Consider the following 24444-nt stretch of genomic DNA (forward strand, 5'->3'; position numbering starts at 1 on the left):
TCGCGAAAGTTTCAAAACTAATGGGGCGCTCCGCTCAGCTCGTACCCTGAAAGTCTCGGGGTGATTCGTCAAGCGGGGGCTGAGAAAAAAGGGGGGTCCCAAAACGCGTTTTCCCCATGCATTTTCCCATAGGACATTTAGTCGAAGGTACAGCCCGAACGGCTGAACAGAATTACTTGAAATTTGGCAAAGAGGTAGTCCTCAGGTCAGGCATGTGCCTTTTGCATATATGGTGTCAATCTGTTCAGTAGTTCCTGAGAAAATTGCAGTTAAAAGTACATAAATATCTATAGGCGCCATAACGTGCGCGAGCGTAATTCTGATTGGTGGTTACATGTCAGTCAACATTCGAATCAGTCGAAATCAGGAAGTGTTGGCCGCCATTTTGTGTGTTGTGTGTGTGACAGTGAAAAAGAAAGGTGGAGAATGTGAAAAGGGGGCAGGGTAGAGAGTTCCTGACCCCCTAGCCTTTGTCAGGGGGTCCCTGAAGGACCCCGAAGGGTGAAAAAAACATTTTTTTTTTCAAAAAACCACGGGGTGCGCGCACGGTGAAAAACCTTAAAAAAAAAAACATTTTAAACGAGCCATTCCATATTACATGATACAGTCAATCTATAACTATATACATAGGTAGCTTATTGTAAAATAAATATATAAAAAATATAATAAAACATACATAACTTAGCATTTGAAAAACCTTACAAATTCACTTAAAAAACCATAGGTTTCACACACGTTATAGTTAGGAATTAGCATTTAAAAAACCTTGCAAATTCACTTAAAAAACCATAGGTTTCACACATGTTATAGTTAGCTGGACATTTCACTAAAAAACCATTGAAATTCCCCCGTTATAGTTAGTTCAGATAACTATAACACGCGCGACCGCCACTCTATCACAAGGATGATGTCATCAGTGATGTCATGAGTGATGCCACTGACCATGTCATGAGTGATGTAATATGTGACGTCATCAGCAGTGGATTGCGGGCGCGCGAGTTATAGTTATCTGAACTAACTATAACGGGGGAATTTCAATTGTTTTTTACGAGTGAAATGTCCAGCTAACTATAACATGTGTGAAACCTATGGTTTTTTAAGTGAATATATATATATATATATATATATATATATGGATATATATTTATATCAGAGTGAGACTGAATGTATGAGAGTGTCAGAGTGAGAGTAAGTGAGAATGAGTGGGTCAGTCTAGGGTCAGAGTGAGAATGAGTGAGACTGCATGAGTTAGTGAGACCGAGTAAATCACAGTAAATTAAAGTGTCTGCAAGTGTGAATGAAAGTAAGTGAATGAGTCAGAGTGAGAGAGTAAGACTAAGTGCAAGCAAATGTAAGAGAACCCCCTGAACCCTTCAAGATGTCAGGCTTGCTCAGTGGAATTTAAGCCAAAGTATTATGCCCCACCAAATGTCATCATCGACAGCTGACAACACCCATAATAGAAAGCAGACAAGAAATTAAGGAAGGACCACGCTGGACAGGTAAACAAAAATAGAGCCTGGTGTGAAAAAAATATTGAATGTGGGGGGGGGGAAGGTTGCTCTTCCTGGGGCAAAGGTATTAATAAAAGAGATAGGTCACAGGATATATACGGAGCTACATCTACAGGGATTAGGTTCTTGCTGTGAATTCACCAAAAACATTATTGTTGCACAGGATATGTTGAATTATATGTACAAGCACAAACAATAAACTTCAAAAGAAGATAAACCAAGATACCCCAGAAAAATATCCACAGAGGATCACATTTATCATTTAAAAGAAGGTCTAGAAAATGCAGTTGCACTTGTTTCCTTAAGAAAGTAGAAAATAACCATTTATATTCAAAGTCGGTTGTTTTTGTGTGCAGTTCTAATACTGCTTTCTCATTGTTTTCTCATTTCAGGTGTTGGACTATAATCCGATTCTGGGGTCCTTCCTGATTGGTTCATGCATCATTTTCATGACATTCGTCGTGCTGAATCTATTTATTTCAGTCATTCTTGTCGCTTTCAGTGAGGAACAAAAGCATTATCAGGTAATAGTGCCAAAACAATTACTCTGCTGTTCCTGATAGTGACAATTGATTTTATTAATTAAAAACACAATTTTCTCTTAAAAACGTTAAAGTTTCTTGCAAGAACCCTGGATCGGAGGGGCGGTGGGGGAAAAGGTAATGGAAGAATCTGTGCAGATAAAAATCTGGATCTTCTGCTTACTTTTAATATGTTCAAAGTGAGCTGGATACACAGAAGTCTTTATTACTGACTTCCCCAACATGCTTGTTCAGTGTGCCAGCAAGCTTACACATCTCATCAATCTATATGGATTTCTAAATAAATGGCCCACACACCCAAGGGTGTACTTTGCATATCAGGTGTATAACAGTTAGCCCATCATGTGCATTGCAGACTCAAGACCCAACCCATGTAGAAAGGTTTGACGCATAGTCATTACTCCTTCATCTCATTATTTACACCATGAGATATGTAAATTCCCCACTGCAAACCCATCTGAGCCAAATAATCTTCTTCTCCCATAATACTCTTCCTACTCATTAGGAATCCACCTCACCATCTTCTTACTAATTGCCAGAGTGGCAGTGGTGTATCTATTCCTGATGTTGATCATGTGAAATATGGATGTGCTTAATAGTAAGAATGAACCAGCGAGATGGCCAGAGCATGACTATGACTTCATACCAGTCAAACACACAACACAAGGAGTGAGAGGAAATGATGATCTCTCTAATACTTCCTCATACCAATCCATATCATGCAGTGGAGTAAAGAAACTTGAGGGGACCCCCCTGCAAGGTATGTTGAGGGGCCCCCTCGGGGCTCAATCAGGAGCTCCCTGGCCGGAGCATTGTGCTGAGAGGTCCCCCTGAAGCTTGGGGCACCCCCGCACCACGGGGGATGCGGGGGCCTGTGTTACGCCCCTGATATCATATAAAAGGCATCGCGAAGCAAAAGCAACTAGTTCTTGGTTGTATAAGGTGTATGACCACATACTTCTGAGAAAATAAAATAGCCATCAACCACAGTTTGTAGTATGATTCATCATCGGGCCTGTCGTCATACCACCAATGTTCATATCACATGGGTTCAACCAAAATGTTATGTGAGCTCTTGATATAATGTGTGGGGATTTGAGTTGGATGTCTGAGAAGATATAACATTGTCTTGGATTAACCATATTGTCCCATCATCCTTAAAGTTTCAGTCAACCTGAAACTTTAAGGATGATGGGACAATAAGATCCCTTGAACATCTGCACTTAATGTTTAATCTTGTCAGATTAACCAATAGAAAATACATTTTTTATTGGTAATGCAAACCGCCCTGATTGGTGAGGGAGGCCCAGGGAACAATGACTACAGGAGAAATTGATCACCAATTAACACATTGAATACTCCAAAATGGATGAAACCAGAGGTAGCAGTAGAGGCACTGGAGGTGTCCAGCGTCCAACTGAATGGACACGCTGTGCTTCTCAGCATTAAAAATCAGCTGCTAAAGATCTGCCCAATCAAAAAGAGCTATTTCATCCCTTAGCATTACTTTTCTTAGCCTCAGGACACTTACACATGCAGAACAGAACCTGTCATTGCTCCCGGCACTGCACATCTAAGGGTGGAAAACTGTGCAACAGATAAGCTCTTATTAGGAAGTATGACTCTCTAAGGAGACATTTCTTGAAGTGAGCAAAAAATGTTGAGTTTCTATGGCTGAATCCTTTCACTTTCAAGGAGATGATGGCTCCACTGCCATTTTACGAATCAAGTTATCTAGACTACGAGGTCTGGTTGTGCATTCCATGTTCTTTTACCTCTTCGAAAAATACTCTGGCACCAAATTCATTTGGAAAGGACTCAAAAGAGGAGACTGAAATTTGATCATTATTCCCTTTGTTTGGATGCTCTGTTCACCTGTGTCACTTACCAAAGGCCCTGTGTGTATTTAGTAGTTAGAATTACTCCTCAGCTTGACTCAATGCTGTCCTTCAAGACACCCTATGGGTCTTGATGGTTCAAGTCAGGCCTTCAGAAATGCTAACTATCCAGCCATGATTCCACTGAATTTCCTGACATTCGGATTGGACCTCCCATTTCCAAAAGTCTGAGGCCTGTTGAAGGAGGCCATGGTGCATAAGAGGTTTTATGTGCAACCTGGAGCAAGAGACTGTGAAAGTGTTACCCAGAACTTGATGTCAATGATGTGCCAATAAAAGAGTCCTCAGGTGAGACTGGAGCCTGATAGCTGTCTCAAGAGGAAAGAGTACCCTGCAATACTCATTGCTAAAACTGACATTTAAACTCCAGCACTCTGGTTTTATTCAGGTGACTGGTTGAATTTTATTGAATTGCAGAAACTCCACAGAACTCCGCTAACTCGGGCAGGTCATGAACCATGGCCAGCTTGTCGGATGGAGAATGAAGCAGCCAGTCACCCATGTATTGGTGGCTCTGGATCTCCTTGAATGCAGTAAATTCCAGGTTTCTCCAACAAGTAGCTTGTGACCTACTGGAAGCTCTCAAGCTATTTGTAAGTAGCTCTCCTATGTCCAGTCCAGCCTACTAAATTAGAAGCTTTAATTGACTTAATTGATATATTTATACCAACATTGAAAAGTGTGGATTAGAGATGAAAATGTGTGTATTTTCAGAACTGAAAAGCTGATATTTGAATATCCAAAATATATTTAGAGCTGAAATCGGAATGACAAATCATGTGTGTGAGAAGCTGGCCTGGTATATGATGTCCACTTAAGTAAGTGAGCACCTTGTACCAGTTCAGACCACCCTTATGGTGATTTAAGAGGTCTTAGACTACCTTAGAAAGCTCTCTAAGTGGTAGCTGTGGAGAGCTGCATTTAGACTTAGTGCAGAAGGAGTGTAAAGCAGCTTGTTTTTACCAGATTGTAATCTTATAGTAAAGATTAAGTGAAAATGAACCACACAAGATAATTATAAAAATATGTATTTATTGTATAATACTCTCTAATATGTTTAGGTATCTCCTACATGAAGATGAACACAATGCACACAATACTTTGCATAGAAATACTGTAAATAGCACGAAATACACAGTGGACCCCAGGGTTGGACCAAACCATATACTAAGAAAGTGGTAAAAGAACCACGACTTGAGTCAGGACGATGTTGAGACAATGTAGAAGTGCCGGGGACCCAAGGAACCACCCAAGGTGAGAGACTAGGCACCCCACGGAGGTCGTGTGCAGTGTGGGAAAACGACCGCGTTCTCTGTACAAGTCCACGTGTAAGTCTCATTTGGAGTTTTTAAGATTAAGGACCCTTCCCAGTGGACCCTGGAGAAACCCAGTGGAAGACAGAAGGTTAGAGAGCCACCCCTCCAGTGGATACCCTAGTACCAATGTGACCTACATCAGGGAAACCAGGTGCATACGTGTGAAGTGGTGTCGGAAACAACCGTCGAACCCAATGGGGGACTTCAGGAAAGTGCCGCTGTTGGAGAAGGAGAAAGTGTCCAGTGGAATCAAAAGGTGGATTCTTGTTGAGGGGTACCTGCAAGCAGACTGGACAGAGTTGTTCTCACTCAGGAGTGACAAGGAGACTTGGAAGACAAATATCCTCCGATGTCAGGTGTTGCAGGAGAGTTGACGATGACCTTGACTCTGCAGCTGTGAGAACCAGGCGATGCTGAGGAAGACCAGGAACCATGCATGAGCTGTCTCACGAAGGATTTCGAGTGCTGAGGGGTCAATGTCTGGCGGGAGCACCAACAAGCCTTGGCAAGTGTAACCAATGCAGGAATTGAAGAAGTAGCAACGTCGGGACCAGCAAGGTCAAGGGCACTCACCACAAGCAGGGGTGTCAGGGCAGTCCCCGAGAAATCAGAGGGGCCCAAAAGAAACAAGAGTGACCCTCAAATGGACCCACAGGTTGAAGGCACTGGAGTCGCGAGAGGACCTCAAGCAGCTCACCAAAAGAAGCAGGCCACGGTGCACACAATGTGGTGTGGCTGGAGATTCTGGTCACTGGAGGTGCTTGAGGTTGGGGCTACTTGGAGCCCAAAAATCTTCTTGGAAGGAAGCCAACAAGCCTTTACAACTGCAAGTTGACGCCGTGCACAGGTGGTCAGTTGTTGCAGCCCCCACGAGGGATACAGGCCTCAAACTTTGTAAGAGGGAAGAGCAGGCGTTAGAAGCATTGGAAAACCACCACTTGTGTTGCAGAACATTTTGAAGTCCGTAGGAGCTCAGGATCAGCAGACCGGTCGACTTAGTTGCGGTGCCTGCAAATGGAGGGAAGTGATTCCTTCACTTCAAGGGAGATTCCGTCAGGTGTTTTTGATGCCCACCGGCCTTGGAGGGTTCCTGTATGGTGCACAGGCACAAAAGATGTAGCAGACTGGAAGGGAGATGAAGTCCAGTCCAAACAAAGTCCAGCGAATTCCAAAGTGCCCAGACGGTAGAAGAAGAAGTGGTGTCTAATCTGAATCTTCTCCCACGACAAATCTAGGAACCGGACCACAGCCCTTAAGTACCCTAAGGAAAGGGTTGGGACGATTTAGGGAACCCTCCCAGGGGAGGGTCTGGACAGGGGGGAGGTTACTCCCATGTCCTTTGTCCAGTTTCGCACCAGAGCGGGAGCCAACAGCTCCCAGGACTGGTTTGAATTGGACTATGCACGGGACACCAAATGTGCCCCTCATGCAGACTTGGTGGCACTGGCAAGCGCACCCACACGGTCCCAACACACTGAATCCTGTCTGGGAGGTGGTCACACCTCCCTGTGACAGGATACCTATTGTTCTGCCTTCCCCTTCTCGAGCTTCGATCAGCAGCTGGAGGGCAGAAATGTGTCTCTGGCGGCAGCAACCATTTTGTGCTGTCCGGGTCTTGAAGGTTGGCACCGGGAACACTGAGAGTAGGGCTCTCCCAGTGTGTGGAATCATAACTCCCACACCGTTTATGGTGTGGGGTATGATTCCAACATGTTTGATATCAAACATAATAGGATTCGTTGCAGCCAGTTTCTAGATGGTCATCGCGTAATTACGCGGTGCACCTCTATATGGTATATGGCTGCTTCACTGACAACCCCGGCAAATGGACTCTATAGGCTGAAGGGGTGTCCTGCTCATGCAGGGGCACCCTCTTACTCAGAACCAAGCACCCTGCCTTCAGGATTGCAAAGGCTTGCTAGAAGAGTGACTTAAAGGATTTTATGTGCTGTGAACCTAGATATAGGAAACCCATAACTTCAGTAAATGGTGCTAGCACCTGCTTATACAAGCTGCAATGGCAGGCCTGTTGTTCCACTTTGAAGGGTCTCCCATGGGTGGCATAATGCATGCTTCAGCCCACGGGGGACATCTGGGGTACCTATGCCCTGGGTACCTTAGTGCCATATACTAGTAACTGATAAGGGTACCGCAGTATCCAATCTGGGGTGTACCTAAGTACTGAACATAACAATTTAAGGGAGAAAGCAGATAGGCTGGGGTCCTGATTAGTAGGATCCCAGTCAGACTAGTCAAAAACTAGCATAGCACCAGGCAAAAGGTTGGGGTAACTATGCAGAAGGATCCTACCTTCCTACAATATGGCATTAGGGAGGCTTATTACAAATATTATTACCTTGGTGCCAGGGGCATTTAAGCTAAGCCTGTTATGTATTATCCATGAAAAAGCATTCTGATATAGCAAAGCCCTTTTAGTTCTCGCCTGGCGAACGCAGCGCGAAAGCGCTGTCGCCAGCGAGATCTATTGTTGCTGACTTGCCATCGGAAGTGGGACAGGGGATGGGCATGCGCAGGGCGATTGGAGATTGGAGCCTGTGAACGCGCACGTACAGTCACGCGGTGTGCACATCTCCTGTCCCCTTCCGTCCTCGCTAGCCTCATGCAATATCCCTTTTTTTTTTTAATGCGCACGAGAGCTTTAAACTGCAAATTCAATAAATCACACACTTCTAAACCCTAGTAATCCACCATATAAGCATTTCACGTGTCAGCTTTAGATACATTTCTACAACAAACAAAGCGTTTTGTAATTTCTTGGCAGTATAAAGCATGCGAGCTCCAAGCGCGGCGCGCTTTACACTTACAGCATGCTTCACCCCACTTACCGGCTTTTGTGGGGACTCTGCGCTGCTCCTCGGCTGGTCTCCATCTTCAGCCAGTCACTGCAGCAACACGCGGGGCTTCGTCTTGCTCACAGGAGCCCCGCCTGAAATCCTGCTTTGGCCACACCATGCGGCATTCACGAAGGCGGGGTGGGCTCCCGCCGGACTTCCTGTACTGATTTTTTTTGTGTGTTTTGGGCACTTTGGCAGCACCCTCCCTGGGCCGCACCAAGCTGCGCAGCATTTATTCAGGTGCCGCCACTGGGCACGAGCCGCAGGCCACGCCGATGTGCCCGCTCACGCCATGCCTACAACGCACTGCATGGCGCTCTTTCACTTTCCCTTGTTGTTGGAAGCGGTGGGTGTAGCAGCACCCCTGAAGGTATTTGAAGGTGGGCGCTGAGCGGGCGTGGCAGGGACGACAGGCTGAAGTACCAGCAACCAACTCATGCCCGCCCCAGGTCTCGAGTATCTTGCATGTGAGTGTGCTAGGCACAGCCCCCTCGCTCTTAGACCCTCTCCATATGCTGCTTGTCTCCCTCCTTTCTCCTCTCCACTACTCTTTCCTTCCTTCCTACTTTATTTTTTATCCCTTCCCTCCCCACCTGCTCCCGTTCCTACTTTACTTTCTTTTCTCTCTACTTCTTTCCCTCCAGACTTTCACCGCCAATCTATTCCTTCTTCCTCACTCCTTCTTTCCTACCAGGTTTCTTGTTAAACATCAGTTGCTATTTTAATCTAACTCAGTGGTACCAATTTTCACAATATCCGGAAATAAGCCTTTACACCTGCAGGTTTATGGATAGCTGCAGCAGGTGCATTAACCACCCGAACTATCTCTGCTGCGGATATAGCGCCAAGCACGTTGTATCTCGGTCGCTTTAGCTCACAATGAACAGCGAAGAGCATCATGTCCATTTTCACCTAATAGAAATAAAGGAATCCGTCCCGATAGTGAGGGTGCTATTCAGGGGTAGTTTAGAGTGGGCGTTGATGACGAGATCTCTGTACACAGGCCACAAGTTTGCAAGCGCGGACCGAGCCTTTCTGATTCTCACGTCGATAACAAGTCTATATAGTGCTTAAATCCCAGAGGCACCCACAGGTGTTTCCCGGGACTCTGCAGTTTTGTAGGTTAGGTGGTGAGAGCAGTAAAGATGTTAGTGACGCAAAGTTATGGCGGCGCTCACTTTAGTTGTGGGCGAAGGGCTGTAGGGGGGTGATCGTGACTGTGCGTGTGTGCTTGGGAGCACGCTGGGGGGGCAGCGGTGCTGGCGTGGATAGTGGGTGTGACTTTGTGGGGGAAATGGTGATAGTGGTGAAGGAGATAACTGTACCACAGATAATGGTAGCGTGCGTTACCCTTCAGTTTTATAGAAGTCTACGATGTGCCCCAGGGCACAAGTCCTAAAAAAAGAAGTGGGGGGACGCTGTCACCGGAAGTGACGAGAAGTGGGGGGACGCTGTCACCGGAAGTGACGTCACAACAGGAATCTCATGGATATTATATGAATACCCATTAGGTGCGATGCAGCGCATGCGCGGCGTTCGCTAGGCGACCCTAAAAAAAATAGCTTGTATCATTATACGCTATGATGGTATTGTTTGTCCCAGTTGTGCTATTACTGCAAGCACTTCAATAAAAAGAATTAAGAAAAGAATTACAAAGTCTATTTTCAGTCAGCAGGCCTTGTAATACTTATATGTCTTTGTGTAGTGGTGAGGGAGGGGGTTGGACCTATCACATGACGGTTCCAGGGCTGTGTTAAAGTCTCCTCCCCATATTAGATGGGTAGACCCAACCGTTTATATTTTCCCCCACAATGTGTTTTACCCTTTAGATGAAAGGTGGTCTGCACCCTACCTCGCGGAGGCTGAGTTTAATCCCCCCGCAGTGAATGCAGGTAGACAGACGTTCTGAATAAGCTCTGATCTCGCTCCAGAGAGGCCAAAGAGTGAAGTCCAGCTTTTCGGCAGGGGGGACGGCATCCACCTGTTAAAACCTGGTAAAATAAGTGGGGGGACGCCGTCCACCCGCGTGGTACCCCGACTCGAGCCCTGATGTGCCCACTAAACAAGTGTACCCAAGGCAGCTGCGATGCACGCTTCTTAAGAGTCTTGCGTACTGGCCCAAAGTCTGCCCTCTGTTGCAGAGGTAGCAGTAGCATGCACTCATCTTCTGTGCGCAATCTGCTGTGAGTAGTCTGCTTTTAAAAAGGCTTATGGGAGGTTAGTGCCTCTATATTGGGTATGTTTTTGCATGCAATTAATGGCAAGAATACACTTTATTCCTCAGTAAGGGGATCTTTGAAGTTGTTCAGCATTAATCTGTTACATGCTGTCTAAGCACTTTTGATATTACTTGTGGGGTGCCAAATATCTATTTGTGGTTTGTCTGTTGTCATCCGTGTGAGTGAGCAGCCTATCTTCTTTGTCCTTTAATCATTTCTCAATTAACACTGTTGCACCTGTGATTTATAAATCGCAGGTTGACTTGCTGTGTCTTTCATCACTGTGTGCCTTTCTGTGTGCTGAGCACTGTTTGGACTCCTCTCTCTGTATCATAGCCATAGTTGTGCACTACTGGCTGCATTCGGTTTCATCAGTTGGAGTTGGAATGTCCCATGTAATTGCAATTTTGTTGTTTTCTGTGGTTCTTGCTGAATCCCGAGGCTGATGTTCGTCTGGCATTGATACAGTGTTTGTTTGCACAGTTTCTAGAGGATGAGACTGGGCCTGTTTGTACATCAGTCTCCCAGCAGGTGCCCTTGACATCCAGGCATGAGACAATCTTCAAAACAAGCATTAAAAATGCAATAGATCTCGCCTTTAATTAAGTTAGCCATTTGCTTTGCTATACAATACCATTAGCAAAGCAAATGACTTTAACTTAATCAAAGGCGAGACCTATTGCATTTTCAATGCTTGTTTACAATGCTGCTGATGCACTAAAGTGATCGTTGCTGGCAATTTTACATAGGCTAATCACTAACGTAATCTTGTCTGATTTGACCACTATCACAGCACAAATTACATCAGTAGCTCGGGATAATTTGTATTGATCATAAGTAGTTCTTATTACAGAAAAGGTTGGAGGCCCCTATTGGCACCTTGATTTTGTTGAACATACATAAGAGAGACTTGAGTTCTAACTGTGAAACTCAACATTGATTGAGCTGTTGTCCCTGACGAAAATCTATGTTATGTTTAGGTTAATGGGAAAGTGGAGCTAAGCATCAAATAATTTGATCAAGGATAGCATTAGTTATCATTAGCAGACTATAAGATGAATAGATTGCTTACTGGATGATATTGAGTCAATGACCTCTTTGATTTTATTTCGGTTGATCACTTGTCTAAAAGTCCCCAAACACCTCCCTGACAAGGAACTAAAAAGAATCAAAACAATGGGGCTTATTTACAAGCCCCTTGCACCACCGTTGCATCCCTCTTTCCCATATTAAACGTGACGCACCGGTGGGGCAAGGGGCTTGTAAATAAGCTGCAATGCATTTCTTTTCTCAGTGGGACCGGATGATCACCCCTTTCTTCAGTAGGATTTCAAGGTGGATTGAACTGATCTATTTATTTCCCTTCTCCTAGAGAATAATATTCTCACTTTTCGTGCAGAATTATATATTTCCAAATTAATCTGTTATTTATTTTAGGAAATGTACATGAAGGAGTTTTAGAGGGGTGAAAATAATCCATTTTGGTGCAATGGAGGATTCAAATTGGGCAAGGCTCTACTCGTCACGTACCCTTATTTTTAGGACGAGAGGTCCTTTGCGGGGTTGCAAACAAAGTAATGTCTCTCACTTTAGGAGGGTGTATATGGCTTTTTGCTCCCCACCCCCCACATCGACAATGATCTACCTGGCGGAGGGGGACAGAGCCGTCTGCCTTTCCAGTGGCAATAGACTAAGGACTTATAGGCCTGCATTAACATACTGCTTGTACAGTACTGCACACATGTTGCATTTAGCTGCACAGATTGTGTGTTTGCAAGCACATTAGGTCAGCAGCATTGGTCAAAACATTGTAAAACTAAAGAATACTTTAATGGGGAGATTAAAAAGTCAGTTAGTCAGTTAGTCATCTTTAAATCCTGCCCCAAAGTCAGTCAGTGAGAAGGAGAGAGAAACAATCCAAAGGGAGATGGAGGCAAAACTGAAAGAGAGGGAAACAGGGTAGGAGAGATGTTAAGAAAGAGCTGGATTGAGAAAGATTTGCATGAAGGAGTGGTGTTAATATAATATGGAATAACCAGATTTGCTCCTTTCGTAGTTAGAAAAGCTAATAAAATAACCCAAGTGAGGGAGACAAGCAGATGACTCGGTGACTGGACTTGAAGGGCCTCAATTATGTGGCCCCTTGCGGAACTGGAACGTCACTTTTTTGATGTTCAGTGCCCCCGCCATATTTACAAGGCCACGGAAAGCTACTTTACATGGCTTTCCATGGCCTGGGGCGTTCCATGGGTGGTGCTGTGGGTGTTCCCACACAACACCCATGGAATCTGACATATTCCCAGATATATGAGAAATCGTAAACCAGGGAATGCGTCAGAATCTAATGCCCCCTCATGAGTGGTGTAAGGGAGGAGCAACGAGGAGAGATGTTTTCATTTATCCTTGTTTTTTCATTTTTGTATTTGTGCTGCAAGAGGAAATTGTCTGAATTGATTTATTTTGTGCAGGTAGGTGTCTCTTCCTGCACGAAATCAATCAGCACTGCAACGCATGTACAAGGGTGCCTTCGTTGGCGCACAGCAGGCCATGGTGTGCGGCCGCTGGGTCAGGACATGAATGCACCATATCTTATAGATACCCCACATTCCTGCCCTTTTCTTTTTTTTTTTTTTTTTTTTTTTTTATAAAAATTTTTATTAAACAATAAATCAGTTACAAGCATGGGCCTACAACCACCAGGGCCGGCCGCTAGATTCAGAAAGGATTGTACATTAGTTAAGGCCGTAGGCGACACCTGGGGCCCAGCCCCGTAAATGGCTCAGGATAGCTCGAAAGAAACAGGAGACATACAGTTAACATAAATAACAACAAAAAACAAAAGGCGAGGCATAAGGGCAAAAAGCGTGGGTCAGGCTACATCCGGGGGACTCTACTCCAAACCTTCAATTAGCTATCAACAGGAGGGAGTACTGAAAGATCGGGGGGGGGTAACGGGAGAGGAACATCTATATTCGATTATTACAATCAGTTGCAAGGAACCATCAAGGGTCAGGGGGACAAGGCAATATCGGTGTCCACTAGGGGGGGCGTACAGATACCCCCACGATACACGTTCCATTGCCCCCAAATTCTACCCCATGCCCCGGGTTTACCGCGGGCCACATATACAGTCTTCTCCCTGAACATACACCAGTCCATGTTCTCCTTCCATACTGACACGGTGGGCGGCCGCTGGGAGCCCCAAAGCTGCGCTATATCCCTCTTGGCAATCATGTAGCCCAGGGCCGCCCACCGCGTCTGCGCCGCGTTATAGTCATTGGGCTCCCACACATTCAAGACACATCGACGCACCTCCGGTAGCAGCGCCACCCCGGTGACTTGTCCCATGACCCCATGAACCCGACGCCAGTATTCCGCCACCTCCCGGCACTCCCAAAGGATATGGAGAAAGGTGGCACTAAGCCCACACCCCCGCCTGCAGAGCCCATCTTCCGAGAATCCCATCGCGACCAAACGGGGGCCCGTCACATACACCCGGTGGAGAATCTTTAGCTGGACCAGACGGAGACGGGCTGGAATGGCAACTTCCTTGGGAGACGATAGTGCGGACTGCCAGTCCTCGTCGTCTAATTCCACCCCGTCCCCCGTCCACGCCTCCCGAAGGCGCACCAATAGGTCCGCCCGATTATTAATGAGTTTTTTATAAATTAAGGAGATAGTACTGTAGGGGACATGACCATCAAGTATGCGGTCCTCGAGGGGCGAAGAGGCAGGGATCTTGGTCCCCTCCCCAAAGACAGAGAGCAGGGCGTGCCGAACCTGGGCGTATCGGAAGAACTCCTTTTCCGTGAGTTCGTATTCGCTCTGGAGCGCCGCGAAGGTCTTAACCGCGCCCTTCATCCATAAGTCTCCCACTCTACTGATGCCAATCGTGTCCCAACGGTCAAACCCCTTCGTTGTCCAGAGGCTTCCCAGTCGGTCGGAGGCAAATAAAGGAGTAGCGCATGTTAGTCGCTCACTCCAGCCCATGGCTACATTGGCCGCCTTCCAAATCCGTACCGCGATCTTAGTGGGGCCCGTCAGGTTCCGTCCAGCCGAGCGGGAGTAAAGCGCCCTGTTATAGTTACCGCCGGGAAGCAGGAATTTATCCATCTCGTACGCCGGGTTCAAGCCAGGCGCATACGTGGCATGGTTAATGGCTGATAGCTGTGAGGCCCAATAATACCTGCGAATGTCGGGAAGCGCGATGCCCCCGTCGTACCAGGGGAGAGTGAGTTTGGCCAGGGCGATACGTGCCCGTCCGTCCCACACCAGTCTCCTCTGCAGGCTCTCCACTTCCCGAAAGTAGGCCACTGGAATGGTGTCGAAGGAGTTCTGAAGTGCATATAGGAACCTGGGAAGGGACATCATTTTAAACAATGCGGCCCGACCCAGTGGGGACAGGGGCAGCCTACACCAACGAGCCGTGTCTTCCCTCAAACGCCGAAGTGGAAGCAGGAGATTGTGCTCATAGCGAGCCACAGGGTCCAGCGAGATGTGTATCCCCAGGTATTTAAAGCCGGACAGAGATATTTGGATCGGAAGCCGAGGCGGCAGGAGAGGGGGGCCACCGGAGATAGGATAGACACAGGATTTAGACCAATTAATCGTGAGACCCGAATTTCTCCCGTAGGAAGTCAGAACATCGAAGAGAACGGTAAGCGACTGCCGCGGCGAGGTAAGATACAGGAGGATATCGTCAGCGTATAACGAGACCCGATCCTCAAAGCCCGGGGCCCACCGGATCCCCCTGATCGAGGGCTCCCAGCGGAGCCAAGCGGCGAGTGGCTCCAGGGCAAGAGCAAAGAGCAGAGGGGACAACGGGCACCCCTGCCTCGTACCCCTACCGAGAGCGAAGGGCCGAGAGACCCGCCCATTAACCACCACCTGAGCCATGGGTCCCGTATAGAGAAGCTTCACCCAGCCAAGAAATCCCTCCCCAAAGCCGAATTTGGTCAAGACAGCCCAGAGGAATGGCCACTCGATGGTGTCAAAGGCCATCGTGGCATCTAAAGAAACCAGCACGGCCGGTTCGGAGAGGTACTCTGCCCTGGCGAGGGCGCCATGGAGACGCCGCAGGTTGAGGGCGGTGTTGCGATGTGGGATGAAGCCGCATTGATCAGGATGAATCAGATCGCAGATGATGCTCAACAAACGATTGGCAAGGACTTTAGCCAGGATTTTAGGCTCTGCATTTAGCAGTGAAATAGGCCTGTAAGAGGCACAGCGGTCCCGTGGCTTACCTTCCTTGGGGATCACGACTATCGTGGCCAGTCGCTGGTCGACCGGAAGGGAACCGGCCTCAAGGGACTCCTGAAACATACGACGGAGGAAGGGCGCTAGTTTATCAGGGCGCAACTTATATAATTCGATAGGTAGACCGTTGGGGCCCATGGCCTTGCCCGAGCGAAGGGACCGAATCGCAGTCGCGATTTCATCTACCGACAAGGGAGCGTCCAGCTGCTCACGGTCCTCGGCAGAGAGGCCAGGCAAAGCAATGTCCCTCAGTAGAAGGCGAGAATCTTCCTCATCCCTATCAGTCACCGGGGAGTACACGGTCCGGAGGTGGTCGGCAAAACATTCCACTATCTCACCAGGCTCAGTCACACACACTCCATCCGAGACACGCAACTCCGGGACCACACGATTCACTCTCTCCTTCTTGTCCAGCCACGCAATCAGCTTTCCCGCCTTGTCCCCGGCATCATACAACCGACCCTGCTGCTCCCTATACATAGTTTTGGCAGCGTCAGTGACAAGAGATCTGTATGCAAACTGTTTCAGGTTGAGGGCATGGAGCCCGTCCGGAGTGACACCCACCTCCAAGGCCGACTCCAGCCCCGAGATGTCAGTCTCCAGCTTCACCACCGCCTCACTCCTAAGCTTCTTAGCCACCACTATCTGGGAGAGGGCGTGTCCGCGGATTACGGTTTTAAAGGCTTCCCACAGGGACATTGCAGACAACACCGACCCCTCGTTTTCAAGAAAGTATTGGTCCATAGCCTTAACCAGACTCTCGCGAGTCGTAGGGTCTCGCAGGTACCACGGGTTAATGGGAGCGATCCGCCCGGCAGACCGCGACTCGGTGTCAAAGAGAAGCCACAGCGGGGAATGATCGGAGATACCCCTCGCCAGGTGCCTGACCTCTCGAATTCGACCCGTCTGCGCCGCGGGCATAAGGAAATAATCTAACCTAGAAAGACTCCCATGTGCCCCAGAGTGAAAGGTGTATTGACATTGGGTCGGATGCATTAATCGCCAACTATCCACCAGGCCGAAGGTCTCCAACAGACCACCTAGCCACGCCTGGGCAGCGGGGAGGGCCCTGGGTGGGTGACGATCCAGGTCACCCGAAACCACCGAATTAAAATCCCCGCCCATAAGCAGAAGGCCATCCGGAAGTTCAAGCAGCATTCGACCCAAGTCCGCGAAGGTGGAGTTCTGGAGGCCCGGGGGGACGTAAATTGAGACCAGGGCAAGGGGATGCCCCTCCCACCTCCCAGTCAGACAAACATAACGCCCTCTGTCATCTGAGACTACCCTCGTGATCTCCAACGGAAGTGAGGATCGCAGGAGAATGCCCACCCCCCTGGAGCCAGTTGTGAAACCAGAGTGAGCCACGAGGCGGTATCCCCCCCTGTTCATTGCATGGCAGACATTACCAACCAGATGCGTCTCCTGGATGAACACCACATCAGGAGTCAGACGACGCAAATACTGCAGAACTACACCCCGTTTGATACGGTCCCCCAACCCATTGACGTTCCATGACATCAGCTTCAACCCGTCCCCCCCCATCCCCTCCAATAGATCAAAGGTCCCCCGCAAGTAGCACAAGTCCCAAAGGTGGAAGAAAATCAATACCTCGCCCTGCAAACAAAAACCACACTACAAAACAACCCCTCCTTCCCCCCACCCCCCCAACACCCAACTCCCCCCACCCTGCACCCCTGCGGGCCAAAAAAACCCCCCAAATTGCAGTGTGCCTGTCGCCCAACTAACCCCAGTCTACAAAAAGACCCCGGAGGAGGAAAGGGACCCGTCCCCGCCCGCCCCCCATACTGGTCCTAGCAAAACACACTGAACCAAAGAAGTACAACCCAGCTGAGCAGTGCAAATTAGCAAAACCAAGGACCAAGAGTCACTCCGAAGGGGACCCGTCACCGTTGGCACCCGCAGAGGGCCCGGGACGGCCACCTCTGTCCGGCAGCGAGTCCAACCAGTCACTCACGGCCACAGGAGAGTCAAAGAAGGCAGTCCGACCCTCATGTTCCACTCGAAGTTTGGCAGGGTAGAGCATAGAATACTTTAGGCCCAGCTCACGAAGACGGCGTTTCACCCCCTGGAATCCCATCCGCTGTTTCTGGACAAGTTGAGTAAAGTCCGGATAAAAGTTAATGGATGAGTTCTCATGTCGAACCGGGCCATGGGCCCGTGAGGCCTGCAGAATCGCATCCCGGTCTCTGTAGTAAAACAGTTTGGCCACGATAGGCCTCGGGGGGGCCCCCGGCCGTGGCCGCCCGCCCGGAACTCGATAAGCCCGTTCAACAGCAAAAAATTTACTCAAGCCCGCAGGGGTCAGCTGTTGGAGGATGAGTTCCTCGACCAGGAGGTCAACCGGGCGGTCGTCGGAGGACACCGGTACGCCGATGACACGGATGTTGTTGCGTCGGGCCCGTCCCTCGAAGTCCTCCAGCCGCCGGGCCATCTGATCATTGACCACCTTGATGTCGCCAAACGCGGCCTGCAGGTCCGACACATCCGCACCCAGGGTGGAGGTCCGCCCATCGAGAGTTTGAACCCTCTCGTTTGTTTTGGAGAGGTCCGCCCGTATTAAGGTGACATCAATCGCCACCGTATCGATCTTGCGGGCCAGGGCCTCGTATTGCGTGGCGATAGTCTCCCTGATGCCATCAATGGCGCCCATGATGTCCTGTAGGGAAAGTTCCGAAGAGACGGATGTGCCACCACCGGCGGCGTCTGAGGGGGGACCGGCCGGTCCAGGAGAGCCTCTGCCCTGAGTGTAGCGGTCCATGTTGTTGGTCTGGACCGATCCTCCACGGAGGGAGGCCTTCGTTTTACGCCCCTCAGGGCCCCCCTTGCCCCCCATGCGGCCACGGACTCCGAGGGGGACCGCCGATCAAAAGTAGCCGGGATACCGGCCCTGGAAACCAGCGCCTCACCCGAAGCCACAATATGGCGGTGCGGGGGGACCCAAGGCGATAGGCACTCTAGTGGCAGGTGGAGACAAAGCCTTGTGCAGAGGTCCAGGAAACCCCCCGCCACCTCAATCGCTCCACCGGCCAGCCCCCTGAAGTCTGAAAGTGAAACCGAAAGTGGCCGAGCGGCCCCTGGCACCGCGCCGCAGCCGTTGTTGTTCAACTGCGACACGGCCCCACGGCTCACCTTCGCCCCGGGCACCTCCGTCGGGTGGGTCCCAAAAGTTCAAACAACGATAACTCAGGATTCCCGGGTCCAATTAAATTTCTGAAAAGAGATACGTGCTCAGCCGGTCGTCATCTCCCAGATTCCAGAAACCAAATCAGGATATTGTCAGGATAAATTCCGAGGAGCAGCGAGGGTCCGGGGAGCCCTGTGCTCACGCGACCATCTTGGATGCGCGCTAGGCTCCTCCCTGCCCTTTTCTTTTGACGTAGAGCAGCGCAGCAAAATTCCTTGCGGTGCTGCCCTACGTCAAAACCTTATAAATGAGGCCCGAAGCGAGAACTTCCTAGCCCTTGGTGACTCCTGTGCAACTTACTTAGCGGATCAATGTTTTGTGTGTTATTTGTAATGAGTCATACAATACTACACACATTGTAACCTGAGGGATTTGTCTGCAGCCCTATGCCTCATGCTGTCAAATCTGTGCGGCCTGAGAGACTGTTATTAAATTCCGTCACCTTAAGGCTAGCTCTGTTGCCTAAGGCCAAATCCTGTAATGATGAGTCAATGTTTCTCCCTCGGTGTTTGAGCATGTCACACTTGTGAACCCTGAGAGATAGCTTCACTGTCCAAAGGTTAAGGCCTTTGTCACCTGGGGAAGCCAGAAACTGAGGATGTGTGTAACTTGTCTTCTAGTATTACTGAGTGAGTCCAGAGCTTGTAAATTGTTACTATATTCATCAATTGTTTGAAACATTTAAGGTGGGCGTGAACCCGCCCCCCATACATTCCTCACCTTCATGTCAACAACACAATGTTTTCGAATTCGGAATGCTTTTCCTCCTCACTTTAAAAATACTGGGTTCATGCTTGTACAAAAAGATTCTGGGGGAGAAGCCTGTACTTCCCTGGTAATTCAGGTTTTTCAAAGAATCGCCATGGAAATACCCCTGTGAACCCCTGCCACAGAGAGTTCTAGATTTTTTAAATAGACCGCCAGCAGCGAAACTTGCAAGGAAGCCGGATGAACTAGTAATAGTCCACATCGATTTCCATTCATTTACTTACTGGCTTGTAACAGTGTAACTAAACCTATACAAATAACAATGTAACCAATGAGCTGAAGATATCTGAAATTAAAACACCATTGACAAAACCAACCCTGACTTTGTTTTAAGACATGTGCTGACAGCCAACAATAAGGGCGTATATAGAAAAGATAAATGTACAGACGAATCCATAGATCGTGGATGCACAGCTCGGCCCACATGCTCATCAGACAAAATGTCAGGTGCACAGACAACATTGTGCAATTATTATGTTTTATTGTGTGCATTTTACAAATAATTAAAATAAACTGCATCTTTCAGATACAGCTGTAAAATAGGGCTAGCTAGACGTCAAAAGTAAAAGTGCCAACTGTTAAGGCACACCACATAGCCTGCCATCTCTCGAAACTGGAAAACAAAATGAATGACCACTATTAACAACACACAGACCTTAGGTGTGTTCAGAACATCTGCTTTTTCGGCTCCTCTGTGTTGTGCAATATAAAACCACTTTCCTATTTTCTGTTCTTATAAGACTTTAGACTTTCAATGCTGCTCAGTTTATAGGAATTTTCCATAACACAGAGGACTGCAAGGTGTAGGAGCCACATGGCAGCTATACTGATAGACAGTCAGGGGCGTAACAAAGGTTCCAGGGGACCCCTTCAGTCCAGTACCCAGTCAGCAGAGCTTCTCAGTGTGGTCGGAGGGGGCCCCCTTCGTGCACTTTGCAGGTGGGCCCCCTCAGGTTTTGTTACGCCACTGTAGACAGTATGGTTTGAGTGCTTGTTCTGGAGAAGCACAAATACAGATTTAAAACATAACACTGTGGTTGGGGGTTTACATTTAATAATAAGAATTTATTTTCTTTACTTTTTTACCGAATTGAACCCTTTTTTCAACATTAGAATAATGAAAGACTAAGGTGAAAAATCATAACGCTCTAATCTATAGCTTTCAGTTTCCATGCCGTTCTTTGATGAAAGTTATTAGCTCATTGTTCTATATTAGGATTTCAACTTACACACTGCAAGCAACAAAAGGGTTTCTCTGTCAAAAGTACTTGCCTATTTACATGTTATGCACTTTGTGATCTGCATGGTACACGTTCTTTGCAGTTGGCATATTAACCCTTTGTGCTATCTTAGGCTGAGTCAAAACTTCCATTAGACAAAACTCTACTCTCTGTCCAGAAGGAACATTAATCACCAGCTATCTTGACATTTGTATTGTTGTATGTAAATTGCTGGAGGTGAGGACAGCAGATGCTTATAAAACTATAACATACTTGCAAACACGGCGCCCCCCGTAATCAGCACCCAGTGCAGTGGCACCGGTCACACGGCCCTAGAGCCGGCCCTGTTTCCTGTGCTTGCTAGCCCCATACTATTGCAGCACGCAGTGTAATTTAAAAAGATAGTGTGGATAATTAATGTGAAGGAACTGCTGTCCGACATTGGGCTGCAAGATACCTGGGATAACTCTGGTTCGGACTCCTTTCCCTCCAAGGATCTTGTGAAAACATGTTACTTGGACAGGGTAGCACAAATCGAGATTTGCAGTTCATCTTGTGAGCGACTTACAAGCGAGTTTCTGGATTTCAAATCAGTCAGTAGTCTGCAACATTATTTAGACATCAACCAGGTACTGATCGAAAGAAAGCTTTCAGGATTGGTACACTCCCTTTGAACACTTTTACCAGTAGTTGGCACTCTAACTGGTTGCCAACTCAGTTATGCTCTAATAGATAGATAGATAGATAGATAGATAGATAGATAGATAGATCTAAGTTAGGTTAAAACACTGTAAAGTGCATAATTTCCAATGTTAAAATGAGCTATTACAGTACAACATCCTGTTGATCTAAAATGAAGAGGTTATGGGTTTTTTATTTTTTAAAGTTTAGACATCACGCTGGTTGTAATATTGCCAATGAATCTGTGGCCCACGTAGTCTTTGTCTAGCTTGTGCGCTTCCATGAACTAAGAGGATCAAACCAATCTGCAGTCAGCTGGGAACACGGAACCATGAGTCTGCTCTACGCATACTAAGAACGGACACCAGACCCTTATTTGCCTGCTCCTTCTCTAGATTTTTTGGGCATATGTGGGACATCAGCAGGAAAACTCAAAAGATTTTATGTATTATTTATGTTTTTATAGTTGACAAGAGACCTATATTATAAGGTGAAGCATTTTGAGTACTGTGTATGTTTTACCTATTTATTTTTATTGTATTTTACTGTATGGCCAGCGATGATGTGGAAACCTTTATGGCATGGATGCCGAAATTAAGTTATCAAATGGAAATGGAAAAAGATAGTTTTATTTCAAATAGTTCTTGTTGAGCTGAAATGAGGGGAAAAGTTCTATGTTGCATAACTAAGCAATTCTAACTAAAGAAGATATTCTGAAGTAGCTCGGAACTCCACATCTCGGCAATGCCAGTCCACTCTTCATGGGCTGAATCTCTTGGGTGAAGTGAATTCCACCCTTCTGATGAGATTGGCGAAGCCAGTCTCCAGAGTGCCCAAAATATGGTAATCCCTCTGGCTTTTGTTCTGTTGCCAGCTCAGTTTGTTAACGATAAGTATCCATAGGAAGGCCTCTTAAAACAGGCAGGTCCTAATATTCGCTGTATAACCCTGTTGTTTTATTATGATCAGAAACTCTCAATAAAACTGGAATTCCAAAAGACATGGTGCCACTTCTAAACTGCACACCAAGCAATACAAGAGTGAGTTAACAGGGATAGATGAAATGATGAGTGCGTTTTGGACATCATCCATATTAATAAAGAAATATTAAACATGTACCAATCCTTAAAACTGCTCTGTATACCCGAAAATGGCATGTTTTTTTCAGTCAGAAAACGGCTATACAATACAAAGGAATCAGATTTGAGAGCCCCCGCGCACATCCTCTACCTGGGTGGAGCCATAGCAGTGCTACACCAATGACAAGGCTTATGTCTTAGTGTCTTAGTGCAATGGCTAAACTCCATGCATCTTGAATGACAGTTACAGTCAGCCAATGGGTAAGAAGGGTGAAGAATCATGCAGCAACCAATGGCTGAGGGGTGCTGAGCCAAATGCCATTCTCTGTAAAGCAGGGCACTTCAAACAGTGGGGACAGTCCCCCTATGGGGGCCCCAGGTGATCCTGGGGGAACTCCAGGCTCTAGCCAAAAGAAACATTATGCTCTGTATTGAGCCATCACTAACATATTTTGTCATTTGTATCCTAGCTGAGAGTATGTGTTAAAAGGGAAGGGAATCCAAATATTCTTTAAAAACCCCAGCCACACACTGAGGATACTTTCAATAGACATAATTTAATAGAATACTTGTGAAAAAGTCTGGGGGGGAACAGATGATTTGTTTTCCATTTAAGGGGAGGGGGCACGGCATTGAAAAGTTCAAAGACCACTGCTGTAGAGAGTGTGTGAGCTACACAAGGGAGCTAAAGGTGTCACTGCCAGATCTACAAATCACAGCTGCATGCAGATACAGGCTGGACCCTCTGAAGGCAACCTGCTGTAGGCCCAACAATACGGCTAATTATTGTTTTAATTACGAAGGGAAACGGCCCCAACAAATAGTTACAAACAAGAGATGAATTTGGAGAGTATTTTTCAGTCTGATGTTGTCCCTCTTCTTTTTCCAGGCCTCTGAAGAGGAGGAGATTGTCGATCTGATGTTAATGAAGATCTGCAGCTTCTTTGGGGTCAAATATAAAAAGGAAGAAGTTCAAAAAACTGAGAGTGAACCCAAAGACCAATCCAGTGACTCAAGCAAATGACAAATGTATATATATAGAGAGAGAACTGTGTTCATTTAAATTATCATGTCATTCCAGTTCATGTGAGGAAAAGAAGCAGTTGTAATATGTCTGTGTGTGCTGTTCTTAGTTATGTGTTCAGCTGTTGTCTGTCTTTTTTCAGTCAAAGGATGTAAAAAGCAGAATATTCAGTTTATCACTGTTTGCTATTGTGTAAGTACTACAGTCACGAATTTAAAAGAGATGTCATTCAAGCAAATGCTCTACCTTGCGTCTTTTGTTCCCTGCAATATACAATATACAATATACAAAGTGAATATCCTGTTGTCCTAAATAAACATAAATTGTCATCAGAGGTAAACCATGATGTTGTGGTGTTTTCCAAATATTTCAAGAGTGGTTGGGACGGGGAACAGCGGCATAACATTAATGGCATATCCAGCCCTTGTTGTCATTTTCCTTGAGCCGTGTGGGCATGCATTAAACTTGGAAAGTGGTGCAGTCTGAGGGAGTCGATATAAAATGGGGCAGTTGTCAACTAGATCTCAATTAAAAGAATTTCTTCTAAGATCAGTAGTGTGGGTTTCTTCACAGCCGTTAACTTATCTACTGTGAGGTGTGACATGGGCAGCTCTTTCGTTCACTTCTCCTTACATCCCAATTAGCCCTGGGTTCGGAATGATTGCAGAGGTACTACAAGTACCAGAATGCATATCGATTGGATTTCAAAAGCCAGGACTCTCTAAACACCCCACACCTGATGATAAGGTGAGAGCTCCTTATATTATGTGTGCGGTTCTATATTTTATAAATATCACCCTGATGTGTGTGTGTGGTCGGGGTGGGGGGTAGAGATCTGCATGCCACAAGATTCATAGGTAGAGGCGA

At 47.1% G+C, this 24444-nt stretch overlaps 1 protein-coding gene across 1 annotated transcript in view; it reads left to right on the top strand.

The window, feature by feature from the left end:
- LOC146776065 (polycystin-1-like protein 2) overlaps window positions 1-23902 on the top strand; it is an 865077-nt gene extending 841175 nt beyond the window's left edge. Inside the window, exons 42-43 of the mRNA XM_085637447.1 lie at window positions 1907-2038; window positions 23443-23902. Coding sequence (XP_085493573.1) covers window positions 1907-2038; window positions 23443-23577 — 267 coding nt within the window. The 3' untranslated portion in view covers window positions 23578-23902. The remainder of the gene's footprint in view (window positions 1-1906; window positions 2039-23442) is intronic.
- The last annotated feature ends 542 nt before the right edge of the window (window positions 23903-24444 follow it).

The sequence above is a fragment of the Triturus cristatus genome, chromosome 12 (genome assembly GCF_964204655.1).
Source record: "Triturus cristatus chromosome 12, aTriCri1.1, whole genome shotgun sequence".
Classification (NCBI taxonomy): Eukaryota; Metazoa; Chordata; class Amphibia; order Caudata; family Salamandridae; genus Triturus; species Triturus cristatus.